Source organism: Silene latifolia, chromosome X (genome assembly GCF_048544455.1).
Source record: "Silene latifolia isolate original U9 population chromosome X, ASM4854445v1, whole genome shotgun sequence".
NCBI lineage: Eukaryota > Viridiplantae > Streptophyta > Magnoliopsida > Caryophyllales > Caryophyllaceae > Silene > Silene latifolia.
In genome coordinates, this window is record NC_133537.1 from 261576931 (window position 1) to 261603728 (window position 26798).

The 26798-nt window shown below is 37.6% G+C and overlaps 2 protein-coding genes across 3 annotated transcripts; one reads left to right on the plus strand and one right to left on the minus strand.

The window, feature by feature from the left end:
- Positions 1-1084: 1084 nt before the first annotated feature.
- On the minus strand, positions 1085-21430 carry LOC141623943 (ATP-dependent zinc metalloprotease FTSH 12, chloroplastic-like). 2 transcript variants are annotated; one of them, XM_074440106.1, is made up of 20 exons: positions 20809-21269; positions 20521-20705; positions 19926-20152; positions 18966-19243; positions 16814-16891; positions 16473-16715; positions 16245-16385; positions 14974-15141; positions 13503-13615; positions 10832-11048; positions 10068-10139; positions 9467-9511; positions 8888-9007; positions 8687-8803; positions 8425-8601; positions 6522-6641; positions 6348-6422; positions 5962-6069; positions 5733-5813; positions 1085-1846 (listed from the first exon to the last, which is right to left on the minus strand). In XM_074440106.1, the coding sequence occupies exons 1-20, from the start codon at positions 21085-21087 to the stop codon at positions 1769-1771; spliced, it is 2922 nt and encodes a 973-aa protein (XP_074296207.1). In that variant the 5' UTR covers positions 21088-21269; the 3' UTR covers positions 1085-1768. The 2 variants fall into 2 exon arrangements, with proteins under 2 accessions (XP_074296207.1, XP_074296208.1); XM_074440107.1 differs by lacking the exon at positions 9467-9511 and having other exon boundaries at positions 20809-21430.
- Positions 21431-24707: 3277 nt separating this feature from the next.
- LOC141620013 (uncharacterized) lies at positions 24708-25903 on the plus strand. Its single transcript, XM_074436995.1, has 3 exons — positions 24708-25109; positions 25189-25332; positions 25421-25903. The coding sequence occupies exons 1-3, from the start codon at positions 24708-24710 to the stop codon at positions 25901-25903; spliced, it is 1029 nt and encodes a 342-aa protein (XP_074293096.1).
- The last annotated feature ends 895 nt before the right edge of the window (positions 25904-26798 follow it).

Below are 26798 nucleotides of genomic sequence, written 5' to 3' on the forward strand. Positions count from 1 at the left end.
TTGACCTCTAAGTGAATATGCCCATTTCAACACATCCCCGAGTCCCAAGGCTTCTGCTTGTAGTCCAGAACCCGCCCTAATCCTAACACTTCGGGATGCAAGAGAGTCACCATCATCCGCATATGCCACCCACCCGATAGCTGCATTTCCCACAGATTTTCACCCTGCGTCCACCATTACCCGTATCGCTTGACATGTTCCCCGACCCCCCACCATAAAGAAAGGCCTCCCCTCACGGATACTTCGTGAGTCATCAAAGCTCAGATCCACCTCCACACCCCCTCTCTCCTCCTTACCTACATCGAGAGCCTTCAGGGCCGTATCCACCGCGCTCGACCATATTCCAAAGAACATTTGAGGATGGAAATGCTCTCCCTGAAAGGAAATCCAATTACGAACAAGCCACAAACACCACAGAGTGACCAAGAATTTAATAATTTTGACCTCTGCGTCCTCCATTTTTCCCAGGTAAAGTAACCAGTTAATGATCCATTCTCCAATATCAATGTGAGCACTACAATCATCACGAATTCCTAGATCGGAGCATGCCCAGATACGGCGAGCAATGTGGCAATCCCAAAACAAGTGCGCTCTTGTTTCCATGATCCCCGCAGTTAGTGAACACAATTTACAATTCGAGTCCACCGCAATATGTCTCCTTACAAACCCGCACCCCATCGGTAGTGAATCAGTCAAAAGGCGCCACAAAAACACCTTCCATGAGTTCGGACCCGGTAGCCGCCAAAGCTTTTTTCTGCAGAATAAGATTCCCGACCCACGAATTCGAGTTCGATCTTTTGTGGTACCATGTGTCAGCCAACCACTTTTATTAATTACATTTCTTTAACCCTAATTTTTATAAACCTTAATTTTCTTTTAACCCTTTATTAATTACATCTCTTTAATATGATTTAATTGAAGTCTCAATTCATGAAGTTATACCTATAAATTGATTAATATAAGAACCAAGATTCATAATTTGATTCGTATTTTGGTTCGAATTTGATTAATTTTGAGAGGAAAAGATAAATAATTTTTTTTTTTTAATGAAAAGGGTTAGGGGAAAATAATGGCAAAAAGTATATGAAAGAGGGAAGAGTAAACCTTTTACATTACAATGTTTAAAAACAATCTCGTATGTTTGCATGAATTTAACAGAACGGCTTTTGTCTAACCAATGATAAATTTGTAATGTTTAGTCCTACGCCGCACAAAATTGATTAGAATCATCTTCCATGAAGCTGCTGTTGCAGCAATTACAGCCAAATCATCATAAAAAATTAAACGGATGGTAATTATGATTTGGTACAACATTGTGACATTAATTCTTGGCTGGAACCTTACTAATTAATGTGATTAGGTTCCTACTCTTCCTGAAAGTTCCCTCATTACTTCGATCTTGAAGTGCATGATAATCAACTTCATAGACAACTTCACAGCCCAGTTATGGTTGTAGTACTCGTGTTTGCAATTTACATTCCCTCGCTGAGCTGATAGAGTGAAGCATCATTCATATACAGAGTAGATTCAAGGGTCTGAAAATAACCTCCGGTGTCGACTAGTAGAAACCAGGTCATATGGTCTGCCGAACTCTATGCAAAGTGATGGTTACCACTGTCGTCATTGTATCGATGTTTGAACATCATAATGAGTAAAGCCATGCCGCTGAAATCCAGTATATTGATGTGGTGAACCTTTTAAAGTCCAGAAACCAGAGACATGCAAAGGCAGACCAAATTACTGACAGCATGACTCGACTTGCCATATCCTAACATCTGTGAAGTGGAGCAGGATATATGTCTAGTGGTTGATATCGTAGCTTGTCATTGTGAGGCAATGGATCTTCCTGAAAAAATTCGAGAGCAATAACAAGAACATTAATATATATTTTATAAACGCAATTTATTTTCGCAGTACGTTTTTTACTCATTATAGTACATTTTGTCTACTTCTTTCCATTATTTACCCTTGGAAAAAAATTGCTGTGAAAAAATGTACTACATGTTCAATATCCAACCACCACCACCGTACACTCCCACCACTGGATCACCGTCCAATTTCCACTGGCTGGCTGCCCTTCCCCTACCCCTCTGGCGAATACCCCTTAATTAGCAGTATGCGTTAAAATTACATCAACAAATCATTGTGAAATCAAAAACCAATATGCAATAAATTGAATATGCTGCATATCCAATTGCCCAACAACAACCTATCATAAAACGACTAATTTGTCCATTTTTGAATACATTTTCTTAACCCCAGTGGTTCCGTCTCCCTTAAAAATTTCAATTAGCTAATCAGATCAAGAATTCGGTACATTTTTGTTGTTGGGTTAATTATCATGACAACGTTATCTGATTTGTATAATTTGTGTTCTTCCTCTTTCATTTTCTGTTGTTTTTATACAATCTTTGGTTGATATCTTCACTTGAGTTTGTCTTAATCTCGCAAATTTCTCAATTAGTTGGCTAATGATTTTGTGGGAAGTTTACTGCAAAAGGGGCTGAGTCGAGATAGGTTATTGATCAAGGCAGGGAAAGAATGAGGAAATGAGAGGGGTAAAATGGTCAAAAGTGTACTGTATTGAGTAAAATGTGTACTGCGAAAATCAACACCCTTTATAAATCTGGATTTGCAAGTTAAAGACCAACACACATAACCTTACTATGGTGCCTCAAAGGATAATCGTTGAAGAGTATTGCATGTTTTGGGCTTTTGGCTATTGCTCCATAGTATAACCGATTAACCGCAGCCTATTTAATCGGCCATTTTGCATTATTCTACCTTTGTTCCATAGCTAAAGAATAGTTTTAAGGAGAAACATCCTTATAATTTCCCATGCTCCTTGGTTCTCCCAATTACAAGCCTTAACATACACAATGGTTTCTTAAAGAGGTGATCAAGGGGCGGGCCTAACAGTGTTTTATGGCCCATGGACAAGCGGACATGTAAGTAGGTTTGGAATAAGCTAATGGGCCAGGCGACCAGGGTATCATGGGCTGCGCCGCCTCTGAAGAAGTCTACTTTGTTTCTAGGGATATGCCAATATGGTTGAGTAACCCTTGTTACATATGTTGCTCGGACTCTTCAATATTACCTCGCATATACGTGTCGGACACTTGGACAAGTAAGACACTCAAACACTTGCATTTAGACTAAAAACATGATTTTTTTTCCCATAAAATATAGCCGAATCCTGGAAACGTGACAGGTGTCAGATACGTCTAAACGAGTAACATAGAATGTGACATACATGTACATACTTGAAAAACACCACTAATCAACTTACAGCAGCGAGACAATAACCTTTGTTTTTCAATCAATACAGACACTTTAAAAACATCATTAATATTTCAAAGGCTTCAGCATATGACATGGTAAGGGATTCAGATGTACTCAATTTGACGCCTGTGTTATGGGCTTTTGCCATAGTAGAAACATTACAAAATTACTGAAAAAAGGTTATCTTAAAGTTCTGGAACTTATTTGCAACATCTATAATATAGTTTCATCTGCTCCCTCCCCTTCACAAAATGTTCCACATTTCCTACATTAATAACTTCATAATGATGTTACACATTCATTTGCTTCCTTTTTTGGTAAAAGTAATTACCATCTTAACCTCATGACCATTCCAAAATTACAAGAAATGCGACCAAATCATGGTTTAGATCGCGATTGCGGTAACAGTGCGACGGAATCGTCCTCCACATAGCGGTGACGGTCGTCGTACTCCGAGTCTCCGAGTTAAAAGTTAGGATTAATTCTACTTAGACTAATTAATTTGACCATTCTATACAATTTTTAAGAGCTTTGCATTACAAAATTTGGCCACTCCAAGTTATAACTTGTTCATCGTGGGTCGTATCAAGCCGAGTTGGTCGATACACATATAAATGTCTCGGCCGATGGCCGATATTTCCTTTTCGTAATTTAGTAATTTACCCGATACATCTTCGGATATCTCATATCGGCCACCTCTAATACCATACACCTCGAGCGCTACGATACATCTTAGCCGAAATTTTAAACCAAATATCTTAGTTTAACCCCATTTGTCCAACAACAACATTCGTTTATGTTTGAATCCGCCAATACGATCAAAGGTAAATAAACAAGAATAAAAGAAAGAAAAGAAAATACATAAATGATAAACGAAACAAGTGTGTTTGTAATAAACTCAAGCAAAGTTAGAAAAAAAAATGTGAAAATCAAAATTAAAGCGGCAAAATAGGTTTGTAAAACAAAAAGAGTACCCTTTCACTCTCACTAATTTCCAAGACGTTCATATTGCTTTCAGTCGCCCTTATCCATGTTTGTTTCAGTCTTTCATTTCCTTTCACTTCCCCTAACAACATTATCCATTCCCCATCAGTATATTCTCCTCGGAGGTGCTCTCTGCCACACATGGTCGGTCAAACCACCTTAAATTGTTTTCCCTCATCTTCAATTGAAGCAACACCTACAAGCAACACCTACTTTCTCCCGGACCACCTCTTCCTCAACCCATCATTTTTTGTGCGACCACACGTCCAGCGGAACATACACATGCTCCAGATCACAGCTACCCTCATCTTTTGTACATGTCAATGTTCGCCCAACACTCATTACCATATAAGAGAGTACCATATAAGAGTGCAGGTCTGACAGTCGTACGGCAAAATTACCCTTTAACCTATAAGGTACACAACCATCCTGCTTTGAAATATGGATTCTAAATACCTAAAAGAGTCGGAACTATAGACTATCTCCCCATCAAAACTGCCTTCCTACCCGCATTTCCACTAAATCTACACTTCAAATATTCCACTTTTTTTCTGCTTAGTGTAAAGCCCCGAGATTCTAACGTTATCTCCAAAGCTCCAATTTCCTTAACCTCATCCTTTGTTTCATCAATCAACTAATATTGTCTGGGAACATCATGCACCATGGAACCTCATCTCGAATTGGCCCCGTCAATTCGATAACAATAGCAAAAACCAAAGGGCTAAGAGCAGAACCTTCGTGCACTCCAATTGTGAGGGAACTCTTTTGTCTTCCCCACATTAGTCCTCATACTCATAGTGGCAACCTCATACATGTCTTTTATAAGATAAGATCAATACGCCTTCTCTAAAAAAATGAACACCATATGTAAATCCTTTTTTTCTTGATACTTCTTTGTTCAGTCATTCTTTGCCATAACTTCATGGTATGACTCATCTGTTTAATCCCACGGTAATTGGAACACTACTGTTAGCACGTGTCCTCTATTAAAATCATGATACAAGATTAAATACTAATCCTCCACTTCCCATAAACCTATTCACTCATTCATAGTTACCTCCCACAATCCCACGCCTTCTAGTCTTCCACTCCTAAAAACGGGTAAAACTTGGAGTGTCAGAGTAACATGTGTCTTTTATGCTCCCTCTCTTCCCTTACTTTGTACATCTGTGATTTCTAAACTCAAGTGACATGTGTCGGAGTCGGACGTCGGCGTACCTGATACATGTCAGGTGTCGTATTACGTGTCGTGTGGTGTCGATACGCGACACGCCGAGAATGTGACGTGTCAAAGTAACATAGGGAAGGAGTACTAAAATAGAGTCACTTCCAACTATTAGGACATTGCACAGAGAAATAGACTAGTCCTACACCAATTTGCGACATCTTGGCATTAATATCAACTCATGAACATTAAAGTAGCACAAAATAAACAAGTTCTGCTTAAAACAAAATGAAGGGGGTACCTTATCTAGATCTATTTGGAATGGCTGTATGAAATCTTCAAACATTATTGGCGAGAGAGTCTGAATTTTGTCCTTAACATCCTGCATGACAGGGAATAATTTGAAAAGAATGAAGCTGAACTGGTAATTATGAGATGTCTCAATGACATGGCAGAGAGCACTTCTAAATTTCAAAGGGAAGGGGAAGGGTGGCAGGGACTGCTGATTAAAAAGTGGCAAGGGTCATTACCAGTCCTGTGATCCTGGATTTTTCCAGCAGCTCAGTGGAAACCACGTCAAGAATATGCTTATTTTCCTCCAATGCTTTTGTAGCCAATTCTTCTGTTTCTTCAATGAACTGTTAACCAATTTCAATCAAACGATCCGGAGACTATATTAGCTGGAAAGTAGCATGAACCTCAGGCAAACATCTTAGAAAGTATACACCGAACTGAGTACATTGATGAATGCATGTACTGATGTAGGTGAAATTGTATGTTTCTTTTGTTGATTGTTGTTTGTTTTTGTTCAAACCAGCTTCAAGTTAAAATTTGATATTTTTGTCATGCAAATTCTCATTTAATCAGTAAATAAAAATATCCATCATCAAGAATATATTGAGAATGACAGAAATACCCTTGTTAATTCTCGGGTGAATAGTTCGGATACTTCCAGCGTCATTTCAGCAGGAATAACATGTGGGTCGTCCCACTATGAAAGATAAACAGAGTTACTTGGTTAGTAGTGTCCTAAATAAGAATGTATACATAAAATTAGAGCATAAAACTCGGTCACAAGTTGAAAATGTACCCTGTAATTTATCAATTCTCCATCAGGATTATCGGGCCGATCCTGTATCCCTATCTTTCTAGTCAATTCTATAAGTCCTAACTTGGCATTTCTTGGGCTGATGACCATCTCTCTGGCAATCTGCAAATAACAGTGAACAAATTTTGTCAAATATATTGAGAGCCATTGCTGAATGTAAACTCTTCCTCTCTTATTAACAAGTTGTCCTTCACAGAGATCACTTTTAATCAAGGCCAACATAAGGGTAGAAAGCCGTATGCAAGATGAAACTAGATCCGTGACAGACATCATTAAACGAGCATGGAGTAATAGTCATTCAAACTTCTCTTTGTAAAGGAAAATCTTTCATATTTTTCCCTTTTCTGAAGGAAAAGTACAAGAGGACAGCAATCCTCCTTAAAAATGACCTAAAAAGTAATTGTTCTGATGACTTGTGTATGTAAAATGCTGCAAATTAATTAAGTATTCCACATCCAGATAGTAGCTGCCAGCTAATCAAAATGATTACATCCCATGAGGTTGGTTTGCAATTGTTAAATGGAGTAAAAACATAATGATTTGATATCTATTTCATTGAAAGGTAAGACATATTTGTATAAAAAAAAAAAAAAAAAAAAAGCTAACTTAGGTAACTCTACATAATTTGGATACTAATTCAGTAGCTAATTGACAGCTCCTAACTGACTGACAGCCTAAAATCAGTAATATGTACAACTGATGGCGACTTACAATATACAACCTCTCAAATTAATCAAGGGTTGCGCTTTTTCACATACACATTTTACTCTTTCACACACTTTTAATGATTTTACCCTTGTCATTTTTTTCATCTCCCTCACTCAATTGATTTTACCCACCGTTCCCTTCACCACCGGCTAACCTACTCACCGGTAAACCTACCCTTGTGCAGTTGTGCTTATGTTCTCGGCATGGCCTTTCATATTAACACGTCTAATGCAAAAGATTGGAGTACACCTAGCTCTTCTGTCCAGTGTTCTCTTTTTCGTAATTATCAGTATCATGAAAGTATGCTTGCTCCTTTGCAGTGCACCTCGTGGATTTTTCGTGCAATTTGTGGGCCCAGATGGTGCTTTGGATGCAAAATACCAGATGGATGGTCAAGTTTTTCAGGGTCGTGAATTGGCAGTTCTGTTTGCAGAGGAGAACAGGAAGCAACCAATGGAGAACTAGGATCTAGTATTCAAGTTTTTAGAGCAATTAGATAGACTTTAGGGTAAAACGTTGATATGAGTTAATTTGGTTAGGTTTAGGTAAAAAGGTATTATATGGAAGATGAAAAAGTGTATGTGAAAAAGTAAAATTCGTATGTGAAAAAATAATTACATTAATCAAATATCTTCAATTATGGATGATAATATGAATTTAAGGCAAACATCTAATTCGTTAATTGTATTAAGATAAGTTAGAGTTTTTTATGTTCTTTTTTTCAGGATTTTTGATTTATTTAGGGTTTGTGGTTAATTGCAAATTATTAATCAATTATGGAAATTCGTTGTTAGATGGCAGTTGTGGTGGTGCTGGGGGGGGGGAGATGGTGTATTGTGTGTGTGTGGGGCAAGAAATCATTCGCTGCTAGTTGGTGGGAGATAGGGAGGGGGTTTGCATAACGCCTTTTTTTGGCTAAATCACCTTGGACAATCAATAGAAAATGACTTGGTGATCCATAGAGAAGAGCAATGAGGCGATGCACGAAATATTCAAAACATTCCATTAAAAGTTACATATCAATTTCTAAGAGGCTTCTAATCATCAAACAGATAACTTCAAGCATCAGAGACTCATATGCCTTCAGGATAAAATGTCCTAGGACTATTACATTAAGTTTATATCATGAAATGATGAAATATCATACAATTTTATAAAGTTAATAAAGGAAACTAACCTTGGTGATCTTTTCCAGGTCGTCTTTTCCTCCATCAGTAACATCGTCGCCAAAAACAATACGTTCTGCACAACGACCCCCATGTGCTACAACCATTTGCATCATCAAATAACCAAAAGTTGTATACCCTTGGTCAACCATGTCTTCCCTTGGGTAGAAGACAGAAATAGCTGTTTCCTGTCAGATAACATCGATAAAATATCAGAAAGGAAGCTATGCAGTCATAAATAGATAGTACCAATTTCACGACTACAACTCCCACCTTGCCTCCAGGCAGAAGTTGAGAAAATGCATGCCAATCAAATTTTGGAAACAAATGAGCTAACACAATATGACCAGCTTCATGAACAGCTAGCAATCTCTTCTTTACAAGTGAGACCTACACAATTATCATTCTAAGAATCAGCCAAAATCAGAGAAATTTTTGTGGACTAATCAACATGGGTAGAAGTGAAAAACATACACTTTGTTCACATTTTTGTTGCTCCTCCTCCGTTAGCAGTACACCCATACCCTCGAGCAATTGCTTGTCTAAGACGTCAATAATGTCCTGATGAGAAATTTTAGGATGCCCTTTCCTTACCTGGTTGCCATTTTATCAGTAAGAAGGCTAACCATCAGAGGGAGAGGGAGAGGGAGAGGGAGATGAGTAGGGAGAGAGCAGAGGTGAGGGGTTGGCATACATCCACATCAAACGTCCACATGTGAAAGACAAGAAAAGATTAATTTAAAACCAAACAAAAATATATTGAAACAACAAAATTATGCAGGCAGATATTCTTGCAGCTTTTGATTTCATTACTTCTACTAGTAAATGAACCATATTTTCTCTTTGTTATTTCACCTTTATGCGTTGATGGATGTCCCGACATAGTCACCGGATTTGTGTGGAAATATTATGTGAAGGTTATCATGTTCACTAATGCATGGTTCAGGGTTTGGTTGGCCAATCCTCAAACCACATCCCCCAACTGTTCGTTCTGGAATGGAGCTCTGTTAGTCACCAACTTTCATTCTATTGAATAAAACATTGATCTGTTACCTCAAGCTCCTTCTCGATCCAATTTTGACACCTAGCAATGCAACACTAGTCATGTTGTCATAAAACTTAATACTTGTGAGGTTATATAATGCTAGAATTGGGAAGCAGAGTGGGGATCGAATGGGCTTAAGGACCACTTAACTAATGTTGTCTTCTTCATTTCTCCCTTTTTTTCATGTGTGTCAGAACTATTGCTTACATCAGTCTGATTTTATTTTAATATAAGTCGTTTATTTCTGATGGAACTAAAAATATGCAATCCTTTTGGGTTTGGGATATAATAGAGTTAAGTGTGGCTCTTAAAACACTTTGACCTTTTCTTAAGGAAGTATTAGACGCCTCCCCCACACCCCGTCCCAATTTGTCTGTTTATTGCATGGGAAGGTTACGTTACGTACCTTCAACCCTCTTAACCCGCAGTGGCAGCCTCTCTAAAGCACTAAGGCAATGGAAAATGATAATGACGATATGTGTGCGTTTATTTCCCAATTTATGTAAGGTTGTAGTAGTTGGGGACGTGGACTAGCAAGTGGCAAGCACCATGTACATAAGTTGATAAGAACAGTCCGTGCACAAAATAAGCAGATGATCATTAACTTACAGACATGATTCCTGCTTCATTAACAAGATTGCGGATATCTGCCCCAGAATAACCAACAGTGCGGAAGACAAGCTGTAACGAAATGCAATTAGAGATCTAGCAACATGAGAAGCAATGCCAAATTTCGAGAATCAATTGGTTATCCTGTGCCATCAAATATTTACGGCTATATTTTCATCACGGAGGAATTGTGAAATCATGGGATTTCTAGATTCCTCCATTTTTCAAAAATGGTGTCAACCAAACAACCCTCAATTTTGTAATTTATGGGCTTTTCTAATTCCTACATTTTGCAAGGGTTAACCAAATGACACCTAAGACTAGAGTCAGTTAGTTTATAGGATTCATGTATTGTTGCCCCTCGTATGTTTTTTTATCAAATGTGGTCTAGATCAGGACACAGTTATAGGATTCTACTAGGGTGTGAATATTCCACGTCCCTTTTGTAAATCCTAGGACCTAGTATCCTTTGTAAATCATTAATATGAAAGACTCCTAAACTCCTAATGATTTTTACCAAAAAAAAATCTGCTGCAGGGCCGCAGGGGGTATGTGTTTATATTTTTTAAATGATGAAGGTTAAGAAAATGGTCACCAAACACCATAAGATTTGTTCTTTATTTGATTATTTTTGGAATAAAAACCAGGACGTCAATCTATCATAACCATGAAAGTGCACACCGTCCAGTATCAAGTGCTACATGGCCTACATCTTCGTTAGTGCAATTTGAAACTTAAAATGGGAAGCTGAGAATGCTAGTCACCTTCCCAAAGTCAACATCCTCAGCAAGCTGCTTCCCTGCGCTGTGCACCCCAAATATCTGCACCCGCTGCTTTGCATCAGGCAATCCGATGTGCAAACGGCGATCTATACGTCCAGCTTGAACAAATTCTACATCTAATTCATCTGGTCTATTAGTTGCACAGATAAAAATCACTGCTTGTCTAAGTGAGAATCGATCAACACCAGTCTTTACTTTCCTACATAAAAAAGAAAAAAGAAAAAAAAAACTGAAATTCATAGATAATCAAGACACATCCTTTCAAGGTGCAGGACAGTAATAAGTTCACTTGTGAAAGGCTGTGCAACAAAATTACAATAAATGGAGAAGGATACAACCATCTCAAAAATGTTGACAACATGCCATAACAACAACAATCCAACCGCTAAAATTTAGTTGACTACTTAGGCACTGATGAGTGATGACCCACTCCCGAGAATATGAGACCATGGTAATAATTAAGGGCCACAACACAACAATGCCATGAGACCAAGGTATTAAATCTAGGCCGCAAGTCCGCAACTATGCATCGCCACCAAGTTATGAAGGTTACTGCAACCGTATTTAGCATTCGTGGCACAAAGACTTAGATCAGACCGTGACAATAAACGAGATTTAATACCATGCATGAAACGCTGAAAAGAAATTGGACAAATAAATTGAACGAGTGACTTCAAAAAAAAAAAAAAAAAAAAAAAAAACATAGAGCATCAGCCGCTAAGTGTCCTCAATTAATAAATCTAATATTACAAAGGCATGTGATAACCTAAGCACAAGCAAGACACGCAACATCAGCCTCATAGAGCAACAATGCTAAACAGAGTTTACGGAAGTGGTTTTTTTTGTATTACGTCCTTTTCTGTTTAGGAGGGGGTGCCAGGATGTTGTAGGTGAACCATGATGAGAAGTGTAAGGAGTGTGTTCTGTTTGGTTATACACTCATCCACTTCACGTCATGGTGTGAAAATTCTCGCTACGTAACGGAAATCCACCCTGCCAGTACGCTGTCCTGTTATAGAGCGCCCTAAAAAAAATCGCCGCAATAACCAATAATTCAAAGTATTGCCATCACTATACCGATTCTGTGCCACTTCAAATATATTACCATTATTTTTAGGGTTTTTTGTCAGAAACTGCCTTTTATTTAGGGTCATTTATGAACAATTACCTTTCATTTTATTTTTGGCATTCAACTACCTTTCATTTCTTCATTTTGCGAAAGACTACCAAAAATCCACTTCCGGCGAAAAAAAGTCAACTTTCCGGCGTTGACTTGCTCTTTTCTCCCTTTTTCACACATATAACCCATATTTCTCCCTTTGTTCACCCAAAAAAATCCGAAAAATCTCCTCTCCATGCCCAACACCTTATCAAAAGTTTGTTCAAAGCAATACCAATGCATCAACCATCTCAATCTCCATCTCCATCTCCGTCGTCACCTTTACTACCATTTTCACCTTCACCCTTACATTTCAACAACCTTATAGACTACTAATGATTCATCAACCTACTGTCCATCTAAGTCGTATTAAAGTACCTTTTTTCTCTCTTCATGGTAAGATGGTGGGTATAAGAAAACTAATGAGATAGTAGCACACAAGTGATCCTAAGAGTGAATCCATGATTATTTTCGAATAGTTAACACTAGGAGTTAATTTTGCCAACAAGGCCATAATAGATCATTATTGTTGAAGAATTATTTACCACGTTAAGATTAATGTCAATGATGATTTTGTTTCGGTGATTAGGACTTTGATTCGGGTAAGAGATAGACAAATTGAGGTGATTAATGTTGGGTTTAATCAATCTTTATCATCGACTATTAGGGTTATGAAGTAAAGAGTTAGATTCAACATGAAATGGTAAGTCAACGCCGGAAAGTTGACTTTTTTTTCGCCGGAAGTGGATTTTTGGTAGTCTTTTGCAAAATGAAGAAATGAAAGGTAGTTGAAAGCCAAAAATAAAATAAAAGGTAGTTTTTCACAAATGACCCTAAATAAAAGGTAGTTTCTGAGAAAAAACCCTTATTTTTAGGAAACATATTTTATTGTAAATGGTGTACGTAGTGAAAGAAACAAGCCTACAAATGGAAAATCAACACAAATTTTAAAATCTTAAGGAGTGAAATCTAGGGCATTTGAGAATAGGTTGTTGAAATTACAGCCACAATGGTGGCCTGTTACCAATTACAATACACAACTAACACAAGTAACATCCCAATACCAATATTTCACAACCTTGACGGATAAGGCATTTTGTACCATGTTTACTGCAATGATGTTGACTTGAATGTTGATTCTTATTGGATGTTTACCAGCATGATTTAAATATGCTCTAAATCAAAGGATTTTACAACTTAAAAAAGTCCTTATTAGTTGCTTAGTTTTGAACTCGCATAAAAATCTTGTGGAGGTGATCAAATTTTTTTGAGTTCATAACTGGCTATAGATGTGAAAGAACCTTAATTTTTCAGTAACAACTGTACAGTCTCATATCTACAGACTGGTACGTTTTCTCAGAGCTGCCTTAACGGAATCATGGCATACACACATATAAGTAAAGCCCTCTGCATCTGACAAACTGAGGCACACAAATACATATTCCTAGAAAATATTCAGACTGCTGATGAAATAAGCAAAACCAAGAGACTTACTCCCCATCCAACTGAGAAATCAATGCCTCATATGTTGCTCTTCTTCGTGGATCATTTTTAGCATGCCTTCCTGCAATCGCGTCGATTTCGTCTATAAAAACAAAGGACGGAGCCTGCACAATTATAAAGAACAAATATTATACCGTTATTGCAAGTATCTTTACATTGTGAGAACAAATGAGGACATTTGGAGTTCCAAATAGAGAAGATCTATCTAACATCCACAAAAAAAAAAAAAAAACTGAGACAGAAGTTCAAATAATTTTTTGCAAGCTCTCCCATATTTCTCTTATTTTAGCGTCAGCAACTTAAATTACACATAAGATTAAAAGAAAATGAAGGAGAAATCAAAGGATTGAAGAGATGACAAGGTCTCGTAAATATCAGTTACCTTGTGCCATAGTATGGTTTCAAAGTTTCAATTGCATAACAGTCTATGAAAGGAACATAAAGCATGGGCTGCCATCAAGGTAACTACAATAAATCACATCGAGTGTTATCATGCCATACACCTAGTTGAAATTTCGACCAAAAAAAGAGACAAAACCTCCCCCCGTCCTGGTCATTTGTTTACCTTTGTTACCAAATTTCCCCTTGCCAAAAAATAATAAAATAAACAATTGACTTTTTGCAAGCTCTTTCCAATCATCTTGCTTGTATTTCTCTTATTTTAGCGTTAGCAACTTAAATTACACATAAGATTAGTAAAATGAAGGATAATTCAAAGGATTTAAGAGACCACAAGGTCTCTTATGTCATAGTATACTTTCAATTGCTAAACAGTCTATGAAAGGAAACATAAAGCATGGGCTGCAATCATGGTAACTTCAATAAATCACATTCCATGTTATCATGCCATACACTTAGTTGAAACCCTTTCGGCACCAAAAAAAAAAAAAAAAAAAAAAAAAAAAAAAAAAAAAGAGAGAGATAAAAGAGAAAAAAATTCCCTCTGTCCTAATTATTTGTTTACCTTTGTTAAAAAATTTCCCCTCGCCAAAAAAATAATTAAAATAAACAATTGACTGGGACAGAAAGAGTATTAACCTCCTCAACATATCACCTGCTGACCATGGTTTCACTTGAGAAATTAAACGGATGATGAATTCCAGTTCTTTCAAAAGAACCACCAACAAAATTAACTGATTTGATAAACTAGCAAAAGTATCAGAAAATTCAGCCTATCATCCATTACTCGTAAGAGCAGAGTCAATGTCAGTATTTTCTATAGTGTTTTCCTCCCCTTTTTTTTTGCTTTTCATAACTACACTTCCCATTGATGGTTTAAGATGACCATTCATGTTCGTCAACCCCAAATCCTTTTGGGATTAAGGCTCTTTTGTTGTTGTTGCTGTTGTTGTTGTTCTAGTATAAGAGCAGATTACAAGTAGAAAACCAGCATTAAGGGAAACTGAAAATTAATATTCTTAAATTTACACACATGAAAAATAAATAGAGCAATATAGATTACATTTCTTCGCGCAGCCGAGAACAATTCATTGATCTTTGCAGCGCCACTTCTCTCACTATCAGTAAACTCAGCACCAGACGCAAACACAAATGGCAAACCACTTTCCTTTGCTAGTGTTCTGGCAAACAGTGTTTTACCAGTGCCTGGGGGTCCTGATAGAAGAACACCCTGCCACAGACACAAGAGGAAACCTCGATAAGATCATTCCGAAGCATAAAGGATACTTAATACATACATAGAGCTTTTATTTTGATAGATGAGCGAGACAAGGTTTAAGTTAAAAAGTGATCCTAACCTGAGAAAATAGATACGACCACAAGTACATATTCTCTACATATATTCTCTATGGAGTTAAAAAAAATAAGAACTCTAAAAGATGACAGAATGTAAGCAACCGGAAGACTTCTTGCCATATCCCTTGCTAACTACTATGCATAGTATAACTTCGGTTTGAGACTTGATCTCACAATCAACCTCTGCAGCCTAATCTCGGCCAATTGACTCTGAATATTTGCTCAGTATGCGGTCGCAGTAAGCTTAAAGACCGTGATAAGTTGTTCGCATTTTAGTGCCGCAATCAATATTCAAAACCATGCAAGTGTGTACTCTGCTATAATGCTACAGAAACGCATAGCCACTTGTTTTTGGCTTAATGGAGAGTAAGTTAGGCATAGAGAACCGGCTAGATTAAGTAGCAATTGCAAAGAGCTGGTTTAATTATTCTAAGGAATTGTGAGGTGGCTCCTGAGGACTAAAAGTCCATTCAAGTGCGCATTCTTTGGGCTGGAATACTTGTTCTTGTCTATTTTCTTACTCCGAAGTCCGAACTCCTCATATTACCTTGACACTGGACACTCGGGCATGATTTTACACTAGGGAAACTTCATTTAAGCCAAGAGCATGTAAATTTTCATAAACACAGCTGAGTCCGACACTTGGACATGCACCCACGTCAAATTCTCTAAATAGTCTATGTAACCTAGCATGTATATGAAGTTGGAGAGAACTTGATTTGAAAAACTTTCAAATGTCAAAAACATCCTTCTGACATTCACAGTCGTATGTAATAGTTTGTAAAATGTATAATTTGTCTTTCTTGGCTCAGTTTCAGTTACGGTCTTCCTCAACTTGTACTAGTCCTTTTCTTGCCCATCCTCAGAGAGAATAAAATCTCCACTTTTTCCAAAAGAAACACAAAAACAAAAAGGGAAAGTATGCTGAACAGCAACATCAATAAAATGATAAAGTTTCATGCGAGTAAAGAATATTACCCTCACAAATTGCACCCTTTTTTCATAAAACTGCATGGGGTTACTCATGTAAATCATTATTTCATCCAGAAGATCCCAAACATCGCCTCCTAGTATTACTTCTTTGTACATTGACTTTGTTTCAACGTCTTCCCCAACAGGCTGGAAAGGAAGAGATGGAATCAGAAAAGAAACTGTTGAGCTACAAAGAGAAAATGTACACTTTTTACAAGGATCTAAGAGAAATACCAAAATGAAGTTCTCTGAATATGCCATGTCAAAGAGTTGGTTATACTTCTTATACAGAAAACGGCTGGACGTAATATGCAGAAGCATCAAGGACTCCCTCATAAACCACAGAATAAGAATTCCCGGTAGTAAGGCAATCAAAACTTTCATAAAATAATGGATTTGTCGTTTTTGAAGAAGATCCACTTCAACGCCAGAATTAGAAATTGTCTCGAACAAGTATGGATCAAGCGGAATATCAACCTACAACAATCATTTGATCGTAGTAATAAAAGATAGATAGATGCAGAAGAACTTCGAGGGGACCAGAAAAGATAAGCCATGAAACACATGGTACTTACAACATATTCCAGAGGAAAACCTTCCTTCATAGTCACATACAACCTCTTCAGATCTTCAGTAAAGACAATAGCTGCAACCTGTCAGCAAAACAAGCACACAAGCAGATAATTAGCACTACAAATTTTTTTGCTAAAATAAACGTAATTTATTTTCGCAGTGCGCTAAACTCTGAACACAGTACATTTTTCCCAAAAAAATTGCATTTGCATACCCTTGGCTTACAAAAATACGTAATCACTCTCAAATCCTAACCAATACACCTCGAAATACATCATCATTGTTCAATAAAGGATCATAATTCGATTGCAAAATAAGTTTTCGATTCATTATTACTTTTTTTGTTTGTTAATTTTTGAAGGTTTGGGGTTTTCTGGAGTTCGCGGTGGAATGTTGGTCGGGTATGGTGGCCGGTCAGCGTGGGGGGGTCGCGGTCAGCAGGTTGTGGTGGTCGGCAGACATTGGAGGGCCACGGATTAAATGACCTGAATTCGATTATGGAATTGAAGAGCCATCGACTCGGAAATCTCAATTTTAATACTCCTAACATGGGGCGTTAACATAGAGAAGTGCAGGTCCGAACACATTTGAGATATGTGGCTTGTTAATATAGAGAAAATGATAAATTAATGCTAATATAGGGACTACAAGCTTAATAAAATAACCTATGCAGAGCTTGTTAATACAAAGAAATAACCTAAGTGATCAATCTACAAGCTTGTGTCTCCAGCTTGACCCTACCTTTGATGACAACATTCTTTTTTGGGTTTTTGTGATGGGTTTCAGGTGGTATAAATGGCGGGTCCTCATATAAGTCACTCTCATCAGATTGTCTTGTAAAAGAATTTGTTAATCTGAAAAGCTTCATGCTCTTGGTCTTACACAAAGTGTCTAAAAGTGTATCGGAATGTCTACAGGTAGTAAAGTGAAGTGTTGAAGTAACATAGGAAATAACTACTCTTATGAAAAAAATTAATACAGTAGTTATTAGCAAATAACTTCCTCACTTCAAATCCTAATATTACAAATTACCGCACTAAATGCGTATCAACTAACAGCCTGATCAGACTTTGGGCTGTTTACTTCATGTTGCATACATCTTGACATCCCAATAAAACCACTGAGAGCAGGACGTGTGCTGGATAGTGGATGCTGGCAAATAGTTCAACACTTCAACTACTAGAACTCTGGAAGCACAAATCAAAATTTCTAATGATGTCCATACTCTGTAACAGGAAAATGAGGAAATCTATCTTATTTCTTATTCAATTATTCTTACACAATTCCATCAACGAATTTGTACAACCCAACTAACTTATAAATGCTCCAAAAGCGGTTGACCGTTTTCAGTACAAAGCCTCTTAAAGACAAATGGCCCCAAAAAGGGTTTGACCTTCTTTTGAACCTTCACTTTCCAAAGATAACTCCGAGTTGGAAAGGAGAACGGAACTTGTGTTTCCTATAGAAGCTTAAATAGAAACAGGATGAGACGACTACAAGAATCTATCAGACAAACTCTCGGATCTAGATAACTTATAAAGTCTCCAATCCTCTATCCCCAACAAAACTGGTACCCACTTACTTAGTTATGAACGGGGTAGCAAGCTTAGCAACATTTCACCACATATATAGTTATTTACTCTCAGATTCCTGCTAAGAGACTAATCCAAACTCAAATCTGATTTCTCATTCAATAGTTACTATGTCACAAAGTCAATTGATCCTCTCAAACATTATATCTATTCTTTTGTTAATTGTATTTGCCACAATGTTAATAAGAAATTCGGAATCATCTCCTAGAGCTCCAAGCCTCCCCTCAATCGCTCTATGATGACCAAATTGCACCACTTATATAATTGGAAAGTGATGTTATCAGAGGCCATTAATGGTGGCGCAAGTAGGTAGGCACAAAAGCAACGTAAAATGTTAAACCACGTTTTATGGGACACTAAGATATTTTCAATTTTAGCATTGTTGCCATGGTATTGAATCTAGGTGTGAGCCTTGATTTCAGGATTGGTTGGCGCAGACTGGTCTTGGTTGTTGTGTCATGATGCGGCTGATACCGCCTCAAAATACGATCACTCTAACCTTCAAAGCATTGATAACTCGGTTGTTGCATAACAAGACAAGAGATTGCTAGTTCATTTTTACCTCTGAGGTATCAAGTTTTTGGAGAAAGTAGGTGTATGGCAGTTTAGGCCTGTAGCGCCACCAACGTTTCGAGATCCACAAAGCCCTTGCTCCTTGTGCATCTCTTGCCTTTTCCTCCACATCTTTCCGGAGACTGTTCTCAACTTCTTTCATGTCAAATTCGACCGCATATTTAGCGTTCAAGGAGCTCATCTGCTCACGCAACTTCTCCTTTTCCAGAATTTGTGCCCATGCATGGAGCCTTTCACGCCATGATCCTTGAAGCTCCTGCTCTTGAGCTGTCAACCATGAAAGATGTAAAAGTCAAAAGATCTAGCTATGAAGATATTTTTTTCTCAAAGAAAATGCTAAGTATTGAAACTTCTCTCTCTTTTGAGAGGTTGTAGACCAAAAGCTTTGATCTATAAAGCGAGAGCTTCACACACTATGACATATTGAGACAAAATAAAAATGTTCATAGCACATACTACTATACCTGACTTCTGTATTTTGCACAAGAGTTTACAGACCAATAATATTCGCTTATTTTCCTAGAAAAGTTAATAGTACTTTGACCAACAAGATAACAAGAGTATGCGACTCATAGTGACAGAGGTGAAATAAACAAGCACATGGTTAACATATAAGTCCACCTCAAGCAACAAAATATAGCAACGCATCTAGCATTAGTACTGCGATGAAATTGTCCACAATCTGATTTCAACTGGCCATGATGGGAGAATGATACGGTATTCAGTTAGAGAAGTTAAGCCAAGATATACAAGTCTCATGCATAATCACAATCATAATAACACCATATCCTATGGCTTTCTAACTAAATATAAAAGTGATGAAACCCTGAAGGCCAGAGCATAAAGGAGATCCTACACTTCCTAACCATATGTCAAGAAGAAGCAAGGGTTTGTGTTTTGAATATTGAAACCTCTTGTTAACAATTTAATTTAATTTAATTTGACTAACCTGAAACCCCAATCTCCCTTTCCACAGCCTTCTTGTCTTGTTCACTCAAACTTGCATTGCCACTGATAATTCCTTTGATGTTTTCCAGTGGGCGTTCTGTGTCATCATTCCATGCATCTTCACCAACGTAAGAAGTGTCATGAATCATAGTGCCATTTGGTCCTTGGATAAATTTCTTCATTTTCAGTCCTTTAGGCATGGTCTTTCTCCACAAGCCCTTCTTTACCCTGCAGTTACAAGGATACAATTCAAATTTCATACAGAGTAAAGAGTAAGGAGTAATAGCTACCAAACACGAGGAATTCAAGTATGAGTAATACTTCCTCCGCTTCATAGAATTGTTTACATTTGCTTTTTGGACACTATTCATAAGTGAGGAGAATCTTCAATAGAACTCGTAATATATAGAATAAAATAAAAGATAAGTCCTGTGAGAGAGATATTGTTTAAATTGTGTTATGAATATCAAATATTAGTATAATTTTAGTAATATTGTAACTAAAGATATGAACAAAAGAAAACAGGCATTGATATACGTGTATAAAGCGAACGTAGAAGGGTAAAAGCAAGGTATAAGTAGTCGTAATTGACTTACTTGGTCAGATTGTCCGGTGTGGGAAGAGGAATCAAGGCTTCCATATACGCATCGGTTAGCTGTTTTCTGTCTTGGGCAATTCGAGGAGCTTGAAAAGCGGCATAAAGTTTATGAAAAGAAAGTAAAATAGCAAATATATAGAGGAGCAAGGCGGCAAGTCGTTTAGGTTCCCAGGTATTTATGTCCTGGAGAATGAATCAGTCACATGAATAATTTAGGGTTGATTGTATGTATCACAAGAGTAATTGAAAAGCAAGCAAAACAAGAATGAGAAATGATGATGAATACCTTCCAGTTATCCCATTTATTCCAATTGATAAACTCAAAGCTAAGGCGATTAAACTCGGAACGAAATAGTTGGGAAGTACGAGTGAAGGAGGTGGAAAGTTTATCCCAAGAGAAGGCATTGGAATTGGAATTGGAAGCATGAGGTAAGAACAAGGGCTTGTTGTTGCGGTGGCGGTGGCGGTGGGGATTCCTGGAAGATTTGTTGTAATGGCGGCTTGGTGGTAGCAATAATGGTGAAGACAAAGAGGGACATTGCAGTAACATTAATACTAAGGACATCTCACATTTGAGTATTTGTGCATATGAAACTGGACTTATGGAATGAGTTTCGCCTTGGAGACGGAGAGGGATGCTGTCTTACTCTTGTCTTCACTCTTCACTTCAAGGATAATCTTTTGCCAAACTTTCCACTTTCCACTTTCCACTCAGGTTTGGTGTTAGCTGCCTTACTAATTTCGACTACTCTATCTTCCTTTTTAGTTCTCGCAAATAGGTTCCGGAATCGGCCTGCAACCAGGTTGGATCGGAATCGGAGTGGAAAAAATGTTGGACGGGAGTAACAAAAATTCCAGATTGGATTCAGATCGAAAAATTCCGGTCCTAGACCGAAACCGGCCCGGTTGAACAGGAATTTTCCATACTCGCCTACTTAAGCTAACTTTATATAGGACTTATTAATTTATACTTATAAAAACGAATACATATTTATCATTATCGTATAATTAATGATAAATTAAATGCGCTGGGGTTCGTTGTTTTGCCTGGAAACGGCCCACATGTGAGCGCTCCCCGACTTGGGATAGGGACGGGCCGGCACACGAGGCACCAAGCAACCCCCCGACACCCACGAAGTTAAACATGTTCACGGGTCGCTCTGCTCGCCAGGGTTCGCCAATTATCCTTCCGCGGGTACGACTTATCCTTCCTCTAAATGATAAGGTTCAGTGAACTTCTCGCGACGTCGTCGGTGGCAAACCGCCCACGTCGCCGCGATCCGAACACTTCACCGGACCATTCAGTCGGTAGGAGCGACGGGCGGTGTGTACAAAGGGCGGGGACGTAATCAATGTGAGCTGAATGTTTGAATAGCATTTTTAAAAGAAATTATGTAAACTAACCTAAGAAAAAAAATTATAACATAAATTCGATCTTTTCGGTCTAATCCGGTCCTGACCTGAAAAAACTGGCTTTGAACCAGAAACTGGAATCCTTAAAAAGTTTGGACTGGAAACCTGACCAAAATTTTTATATTCCGGTCTGATCTGGTCCAATTTTCCGGTCCAAGCCGGTTTATGCACAGCCTACTCACAGATACTCCGTAAACCAAAAGGACTTCCATCGATTAAGAAATTACATTAATTTTGTGGTGGAGTAAATTGATGGGAAATGCTAAATTCAACACATAATTTACTATATCCACCATATTTTTCGCCTTATTTCGACTCTACCCCTCTCACTTTTTGCACAAATAGAGAACGCAATAATTAAAAAGCAAAGAAATCCAAAAAAAAAAAACTTGGATCTGCTCCCATCTTTCCCACTACATGCCATAAACTGACCGACGGCAAAGGGAGGGGAAGGGGATGGTCTCTTTGACCGACGGAGGGTCACGCTCAGGGGTGTGAGGAGGGTCGCCGGGGATGGCGATGGAGGGTCGGTTGGCCTAGTTTTTGGTGGTCGTTTGAGCAGACGTATGGTGGTCGTTGATGAAGGGTAGACAATTTCTAAAAAACGTCAACTATCTCACAGCTCACACTTGAAAAAAAAAACACCATAGTTATTTCTAGTCCATTTATCGTAACGACTTAGACCCAGTTCTTTTGGTCTTAATTTCCGTTCTTATAAGTTCAGTGCACCCCTATTAAGTTCAGTTCGGTTCGGTTCAGTTCAGTTTAGTTCAGTTGAGTTCAAATTGGTTTACTTCAACATTACTATTCTAATTCTTATAATAATTATTATTATATTAATTTATTTAATATTAGGGTTTTTTTTGTCAAATACTACCTTTTATTTATGGTTATTTGTGAGGAACTACCTTTTATTTATTTTTTGGCTTTGAACTACCTGCTTTTATTTTTTTTGTAAAAAACTACCAAAAAGAAACTTCCGGCCAAAAAAGTCAAGTTTCCGATGGTTGACCTTCTTTTTTCCTTCTTTTGCACGTGTGAGATTAACTTAATTGCCTTCTATTTACCAAACCCTGCCTGCTATTTGTTAACATATACCTCTTTCCCCTCCTCATTTTTTTAATCTTCTAACTTAAACCTTAACATAAACAAAGAAGATTCCACCATCATCTCTTTTATTGTTTACTCTCTACAACAAAGATCCTCTAATTGCTGTGTCATCAATCACATGTTTGTTCCTATTTTTTTTATTTTTTTTATCTCTTTATATTGTCTTTTAGTGTAGTGTAATTTGTTCAAACGTAATAATTTATTGCAAGTTGATTTTTTTAATTGAATTTGGTCAGGCTTTTTATAATACATTTTTTATTCGATTTTTGTATTGTTAATTGCATTTAGGATGGGGAGCAATTTCAATCTACAATCTTCTAGTGATTTTCATGCTAAATTAAGGGTTTATCATGGGGGTTATTTTAAAACTAATAAGTATAAGACTGAGTGTGTTGATGGTGCTTTGTTGATGAAAACTGATATGGTGGATGAAGTGTGTTACTTTAATTTGGTTGACATTGTTAAGAATGATTTGAAGTATGACCAAATTGGGGAATTATGGTTTAATAGAAAAGGGTTGAGCTTGTTTGCTGGAAGAAAGAAAATTGAAAGTGATAAAGATATTGCATTGCTGATGGAAACCATAGATATAAATGGTTTTGTTAATGTTTATGTGGTCCATGGGGATAAAGGGGATGTGAGACCCACAACAACAAGAGCATCTTTAAAGAGTGGAATTCCTAACCCACAGCCAAAGGACAACCTAATAAATAGGGGTCATAAAACCACTTGGAGACCAAAATTGCCTTTCATTTTGAACAAAAAATCTAACCCCATTACATGATTTTCTAAACTCTGAGAATTGTGAAGAAGATTCTGTTAATCCTGAGACTGAGTTAAAGAATATTGAAGGAGAAGAAGAGGAGTCTGGTGGTGGAGAGAAGCCAGGTGTTGGGGAAGAAGATTCTAATTGTGTATCAGATCCAGATGTGGTCTAAAGTGAAGGGGATTTTGATGATGAGGAAGATGATGACATATATACTGAGAATGTGGATGAAGATATATCAGAGATTGTTGATCAAGGCTTAAAAAGGGCTAGAGGGTTTTGTTGATGCTGCTGAAGAGGTAGGAGAGGAAACCTTAGACAATAATGCAGATCTACCATCAGAGGATGATGAGCTTCATAGTGAGCATGAGTCTGATGATGAGGTAATCACTTACCCAGTTTTTAACCCAACTACTGACTTTAGCAGATCCATAGAGCTTAGTCTGGGTTTGAAATTTCCTACTATGAATGTGTATAGAAAGGCATTGAGGTACCATGCTGTTGAGAATGGCTATGATTACTATCTTTTACATAATGGTAGTAAAAGAGTGAGTGTGTATTGCAAACATAGATGTAAATGTCCTTGGGTTAAAGATAGGGCAAAGTTGGGGGCATGCACATGTGGTGCAACTAATAAATGTACCTATAAAGTTCATGCAAAGAAACTTAAGGAAGAAGAGACATTCCAGATTAGAAGTATTAGTTTGCCTCATAACTGTGGCTGGAATGACCATAATGACAAGTGCACATCCCTTTATTTGGCCGAGAGATACCTAGATTACTGGTGACTTGAAAGTGATACCAAATTAGATACTTTTCAAAAAAAGGTGTTGGCTGAATTGGGGATTGAAGTTGGATACTATAAGGCTTATTATGCTTAAGAGAAGGCCTTGAAAATGATTTATGGGGAAGCAGATGAGCAATATAAGAGGGTGTGGGATTATGCAGAGACTGTTATTAAGTACAATGTGGCTAGTTCAGTAATAGTGCAACTAGGTAACACTGAGAATCCCCCTATTGTCTTCAAAAGAATGTATATGTGCTTGGATGCTTGCAAGAAGGGATTTATTACTGGTTGTAGGCCCATCTTAGGGGTTAATGGATGTAATTTGAAGGGGCCTTATCCAGGTCAACTATTTACAACAGTGGGTAAAGATGCCAACTACAATATATATCTTGTTGCTTGGGCCATAGTTGAAGTGGAAAATAAAGACTCATGGACCTGGTTCTTGGAGCTGTTGATGAAGGATATTGAACCTGTTGATGATAAGATAACCTTTATGTTAGACAGACAAAAGGTAATTCCTTATTTTACTTGTATATGTGTGTTAGTAGCAAGTAGAACATATGCTCATATTGTGTTTTCTGTTTTGGAAGGGTTTGGTGGAAGCTTTTATAACTGTAGTTCCAAATGCGGAGATCAGGTTTTGCTGTAGGCATATATGGTCCAATTTCAAGCTGACTTATACAGGGGAGGCATTTAAACAGGTGTTTTGGAAGATAGCTAGGGCATATACCAAGGTAAGTTGTTAAACAAATTTTACTGCATACCTATCTACAAACCAGTGGGTTCTTATTTGACATTCTAATGTATGTTGTTTATGATTAGGCTGAATTTGAACAACATATGGAAGAACTTAAGTTTATATCAGCTGGTGCACATGCTTACCTAAGTGAACTACCTACAAAACACTGGTGTAGGCAAGATTTTAGCAACAAATGTAAATCTGCAATGATGTTGAATAATTGTTATGAAAGTTTTAATAATGCTTTGAGGAAGTGTAGGGACAAACATGTCTTATCAATCATGGAGTGGATTAGGAGGTATTGCATGAAGAGAACTTACTCCAAATGGGAGGGGGGTGATAAAGTGAAGGGCAATCTTATGCCTGCTATTGAAAAGCAATTGAAGATAATAGCTAAAGAGAGTAGAAGATGTGAGGTTATTCAGTCTAATTTGTTAGAGTTAGAGTTTGAGGTCAAAGTCAATCCAACTAGAGATAGGTTTACAGTGAACTTGGAGAAGAAAGAGTGCAATTGCAATAAGTGGAACCTAACTGGGATCCCATGTTACACGCTTATGCATGTATAACTAAAAAGAGACATTTGATAGTGTCTTATGTGCATGAAGCATACACTAAAGAAATGTACAAGAAAACTTATGCTCCTCACCACAAACCATTACCAAGCCCTAAGAAATGGGAAAGGACTGAGCACATTCAACCACACCCCTTCCTTATAAGAAACAGCCTGGAAGACCAAGTTACAAAAAAAGAAGAAAAGAGGCAGGAGAGTCTCAACCAAAACAAGGTGTGAAGAGGAAGGGAACCAAGAAGACTTGCAGTACTTGTGGCAAGTCTGGTCACAACAATAAAGGGTGTAAAACCCCTATCCCTACAATAGGAGGGCTACTGTTGAAGAGAAAAAGGCAGAGGAGAGGTGCTCAGGAAGAGGTACAATTGTCAGGTCCTCCTAAAAGCTCACAAGCAGGTCCTTCTCAAAGCTCCCAAGCAACCTCCAACACTACCACAACTCCCACTAGTCTTGCTAAGGTGGTTTATAACTCTTCCACATAAGTCTGAGTTAGTGTGGTTTAGTAGCTTATTTACCTAAAACTTTCAATAATAATTAGAGATGTACTTGTGAAAACAATGTTGTTTCATTTTGGTTTGTTATTTCATTTTGATGGTAACAATGATGTAATGAATAGCTACCTCTGGAAGTATGCCAAAACAAGGTTGCTTCATTTTGCCAAGTTCAGTAAAAGTTAGAAGTATGTCAACCAATTTCGGATTATCAATTGTCTTTCATCCAACAATGCTATCAATTGCGTGTTTCATTTTGCAACAAGTCTTAATTTCAACATAAAGAAACTTTATTCCATACATAACTAGTACACACATGCTTACACCATTAGACTAACATAGTTTAAACCATTGAACATTCTTCCATCAATTCCATATTTGCCATAAACACATAGCAAATAC

Coding starts and splice junctions, on each gene's coding strand:
- LOC141623943 (XM_074440106.1), bottom strand. CDS start 21,087: ATGTCCTTAGTATTAATGTTACTGCAATGTCCCTCTTTGTCTTCACCA. Junction 20,706..20,808: donor ATAAATGGGATAACTGGAAG/GTATTCATCATC, acceptor TTCATTCTCCAG/GACATAAATACCTGGGAACC. Junction 16,386..16,472: donor ATTCAGAGAACTTCATTTTG/GTATTTCTCTTA, acceptor CTTCCTTTCCAG/CCTGTTGGGGAAGACGTTGA.
- LOC141620013 (XM_074436995.1), top strand. CDS start 24,708: ATGATTTATGGGGAAGCAGATGAGCAATATAAGAGGGTGTGGGATTAT. Junction 25,110..25,188: donor TTATGTTAGACAGACAAAAG/GTAATTCCTTAT, acceptor CTGTTTTGGAAG/GGTTTGGTGGAAGCTTTTAT. Junction 25,333..25,420: donor TAGCTAGGGCATATACCAAG/GTAAGTTGTTAA, acceptor GTTTATGATTAG/GCTGAATTTGAACAACATAT.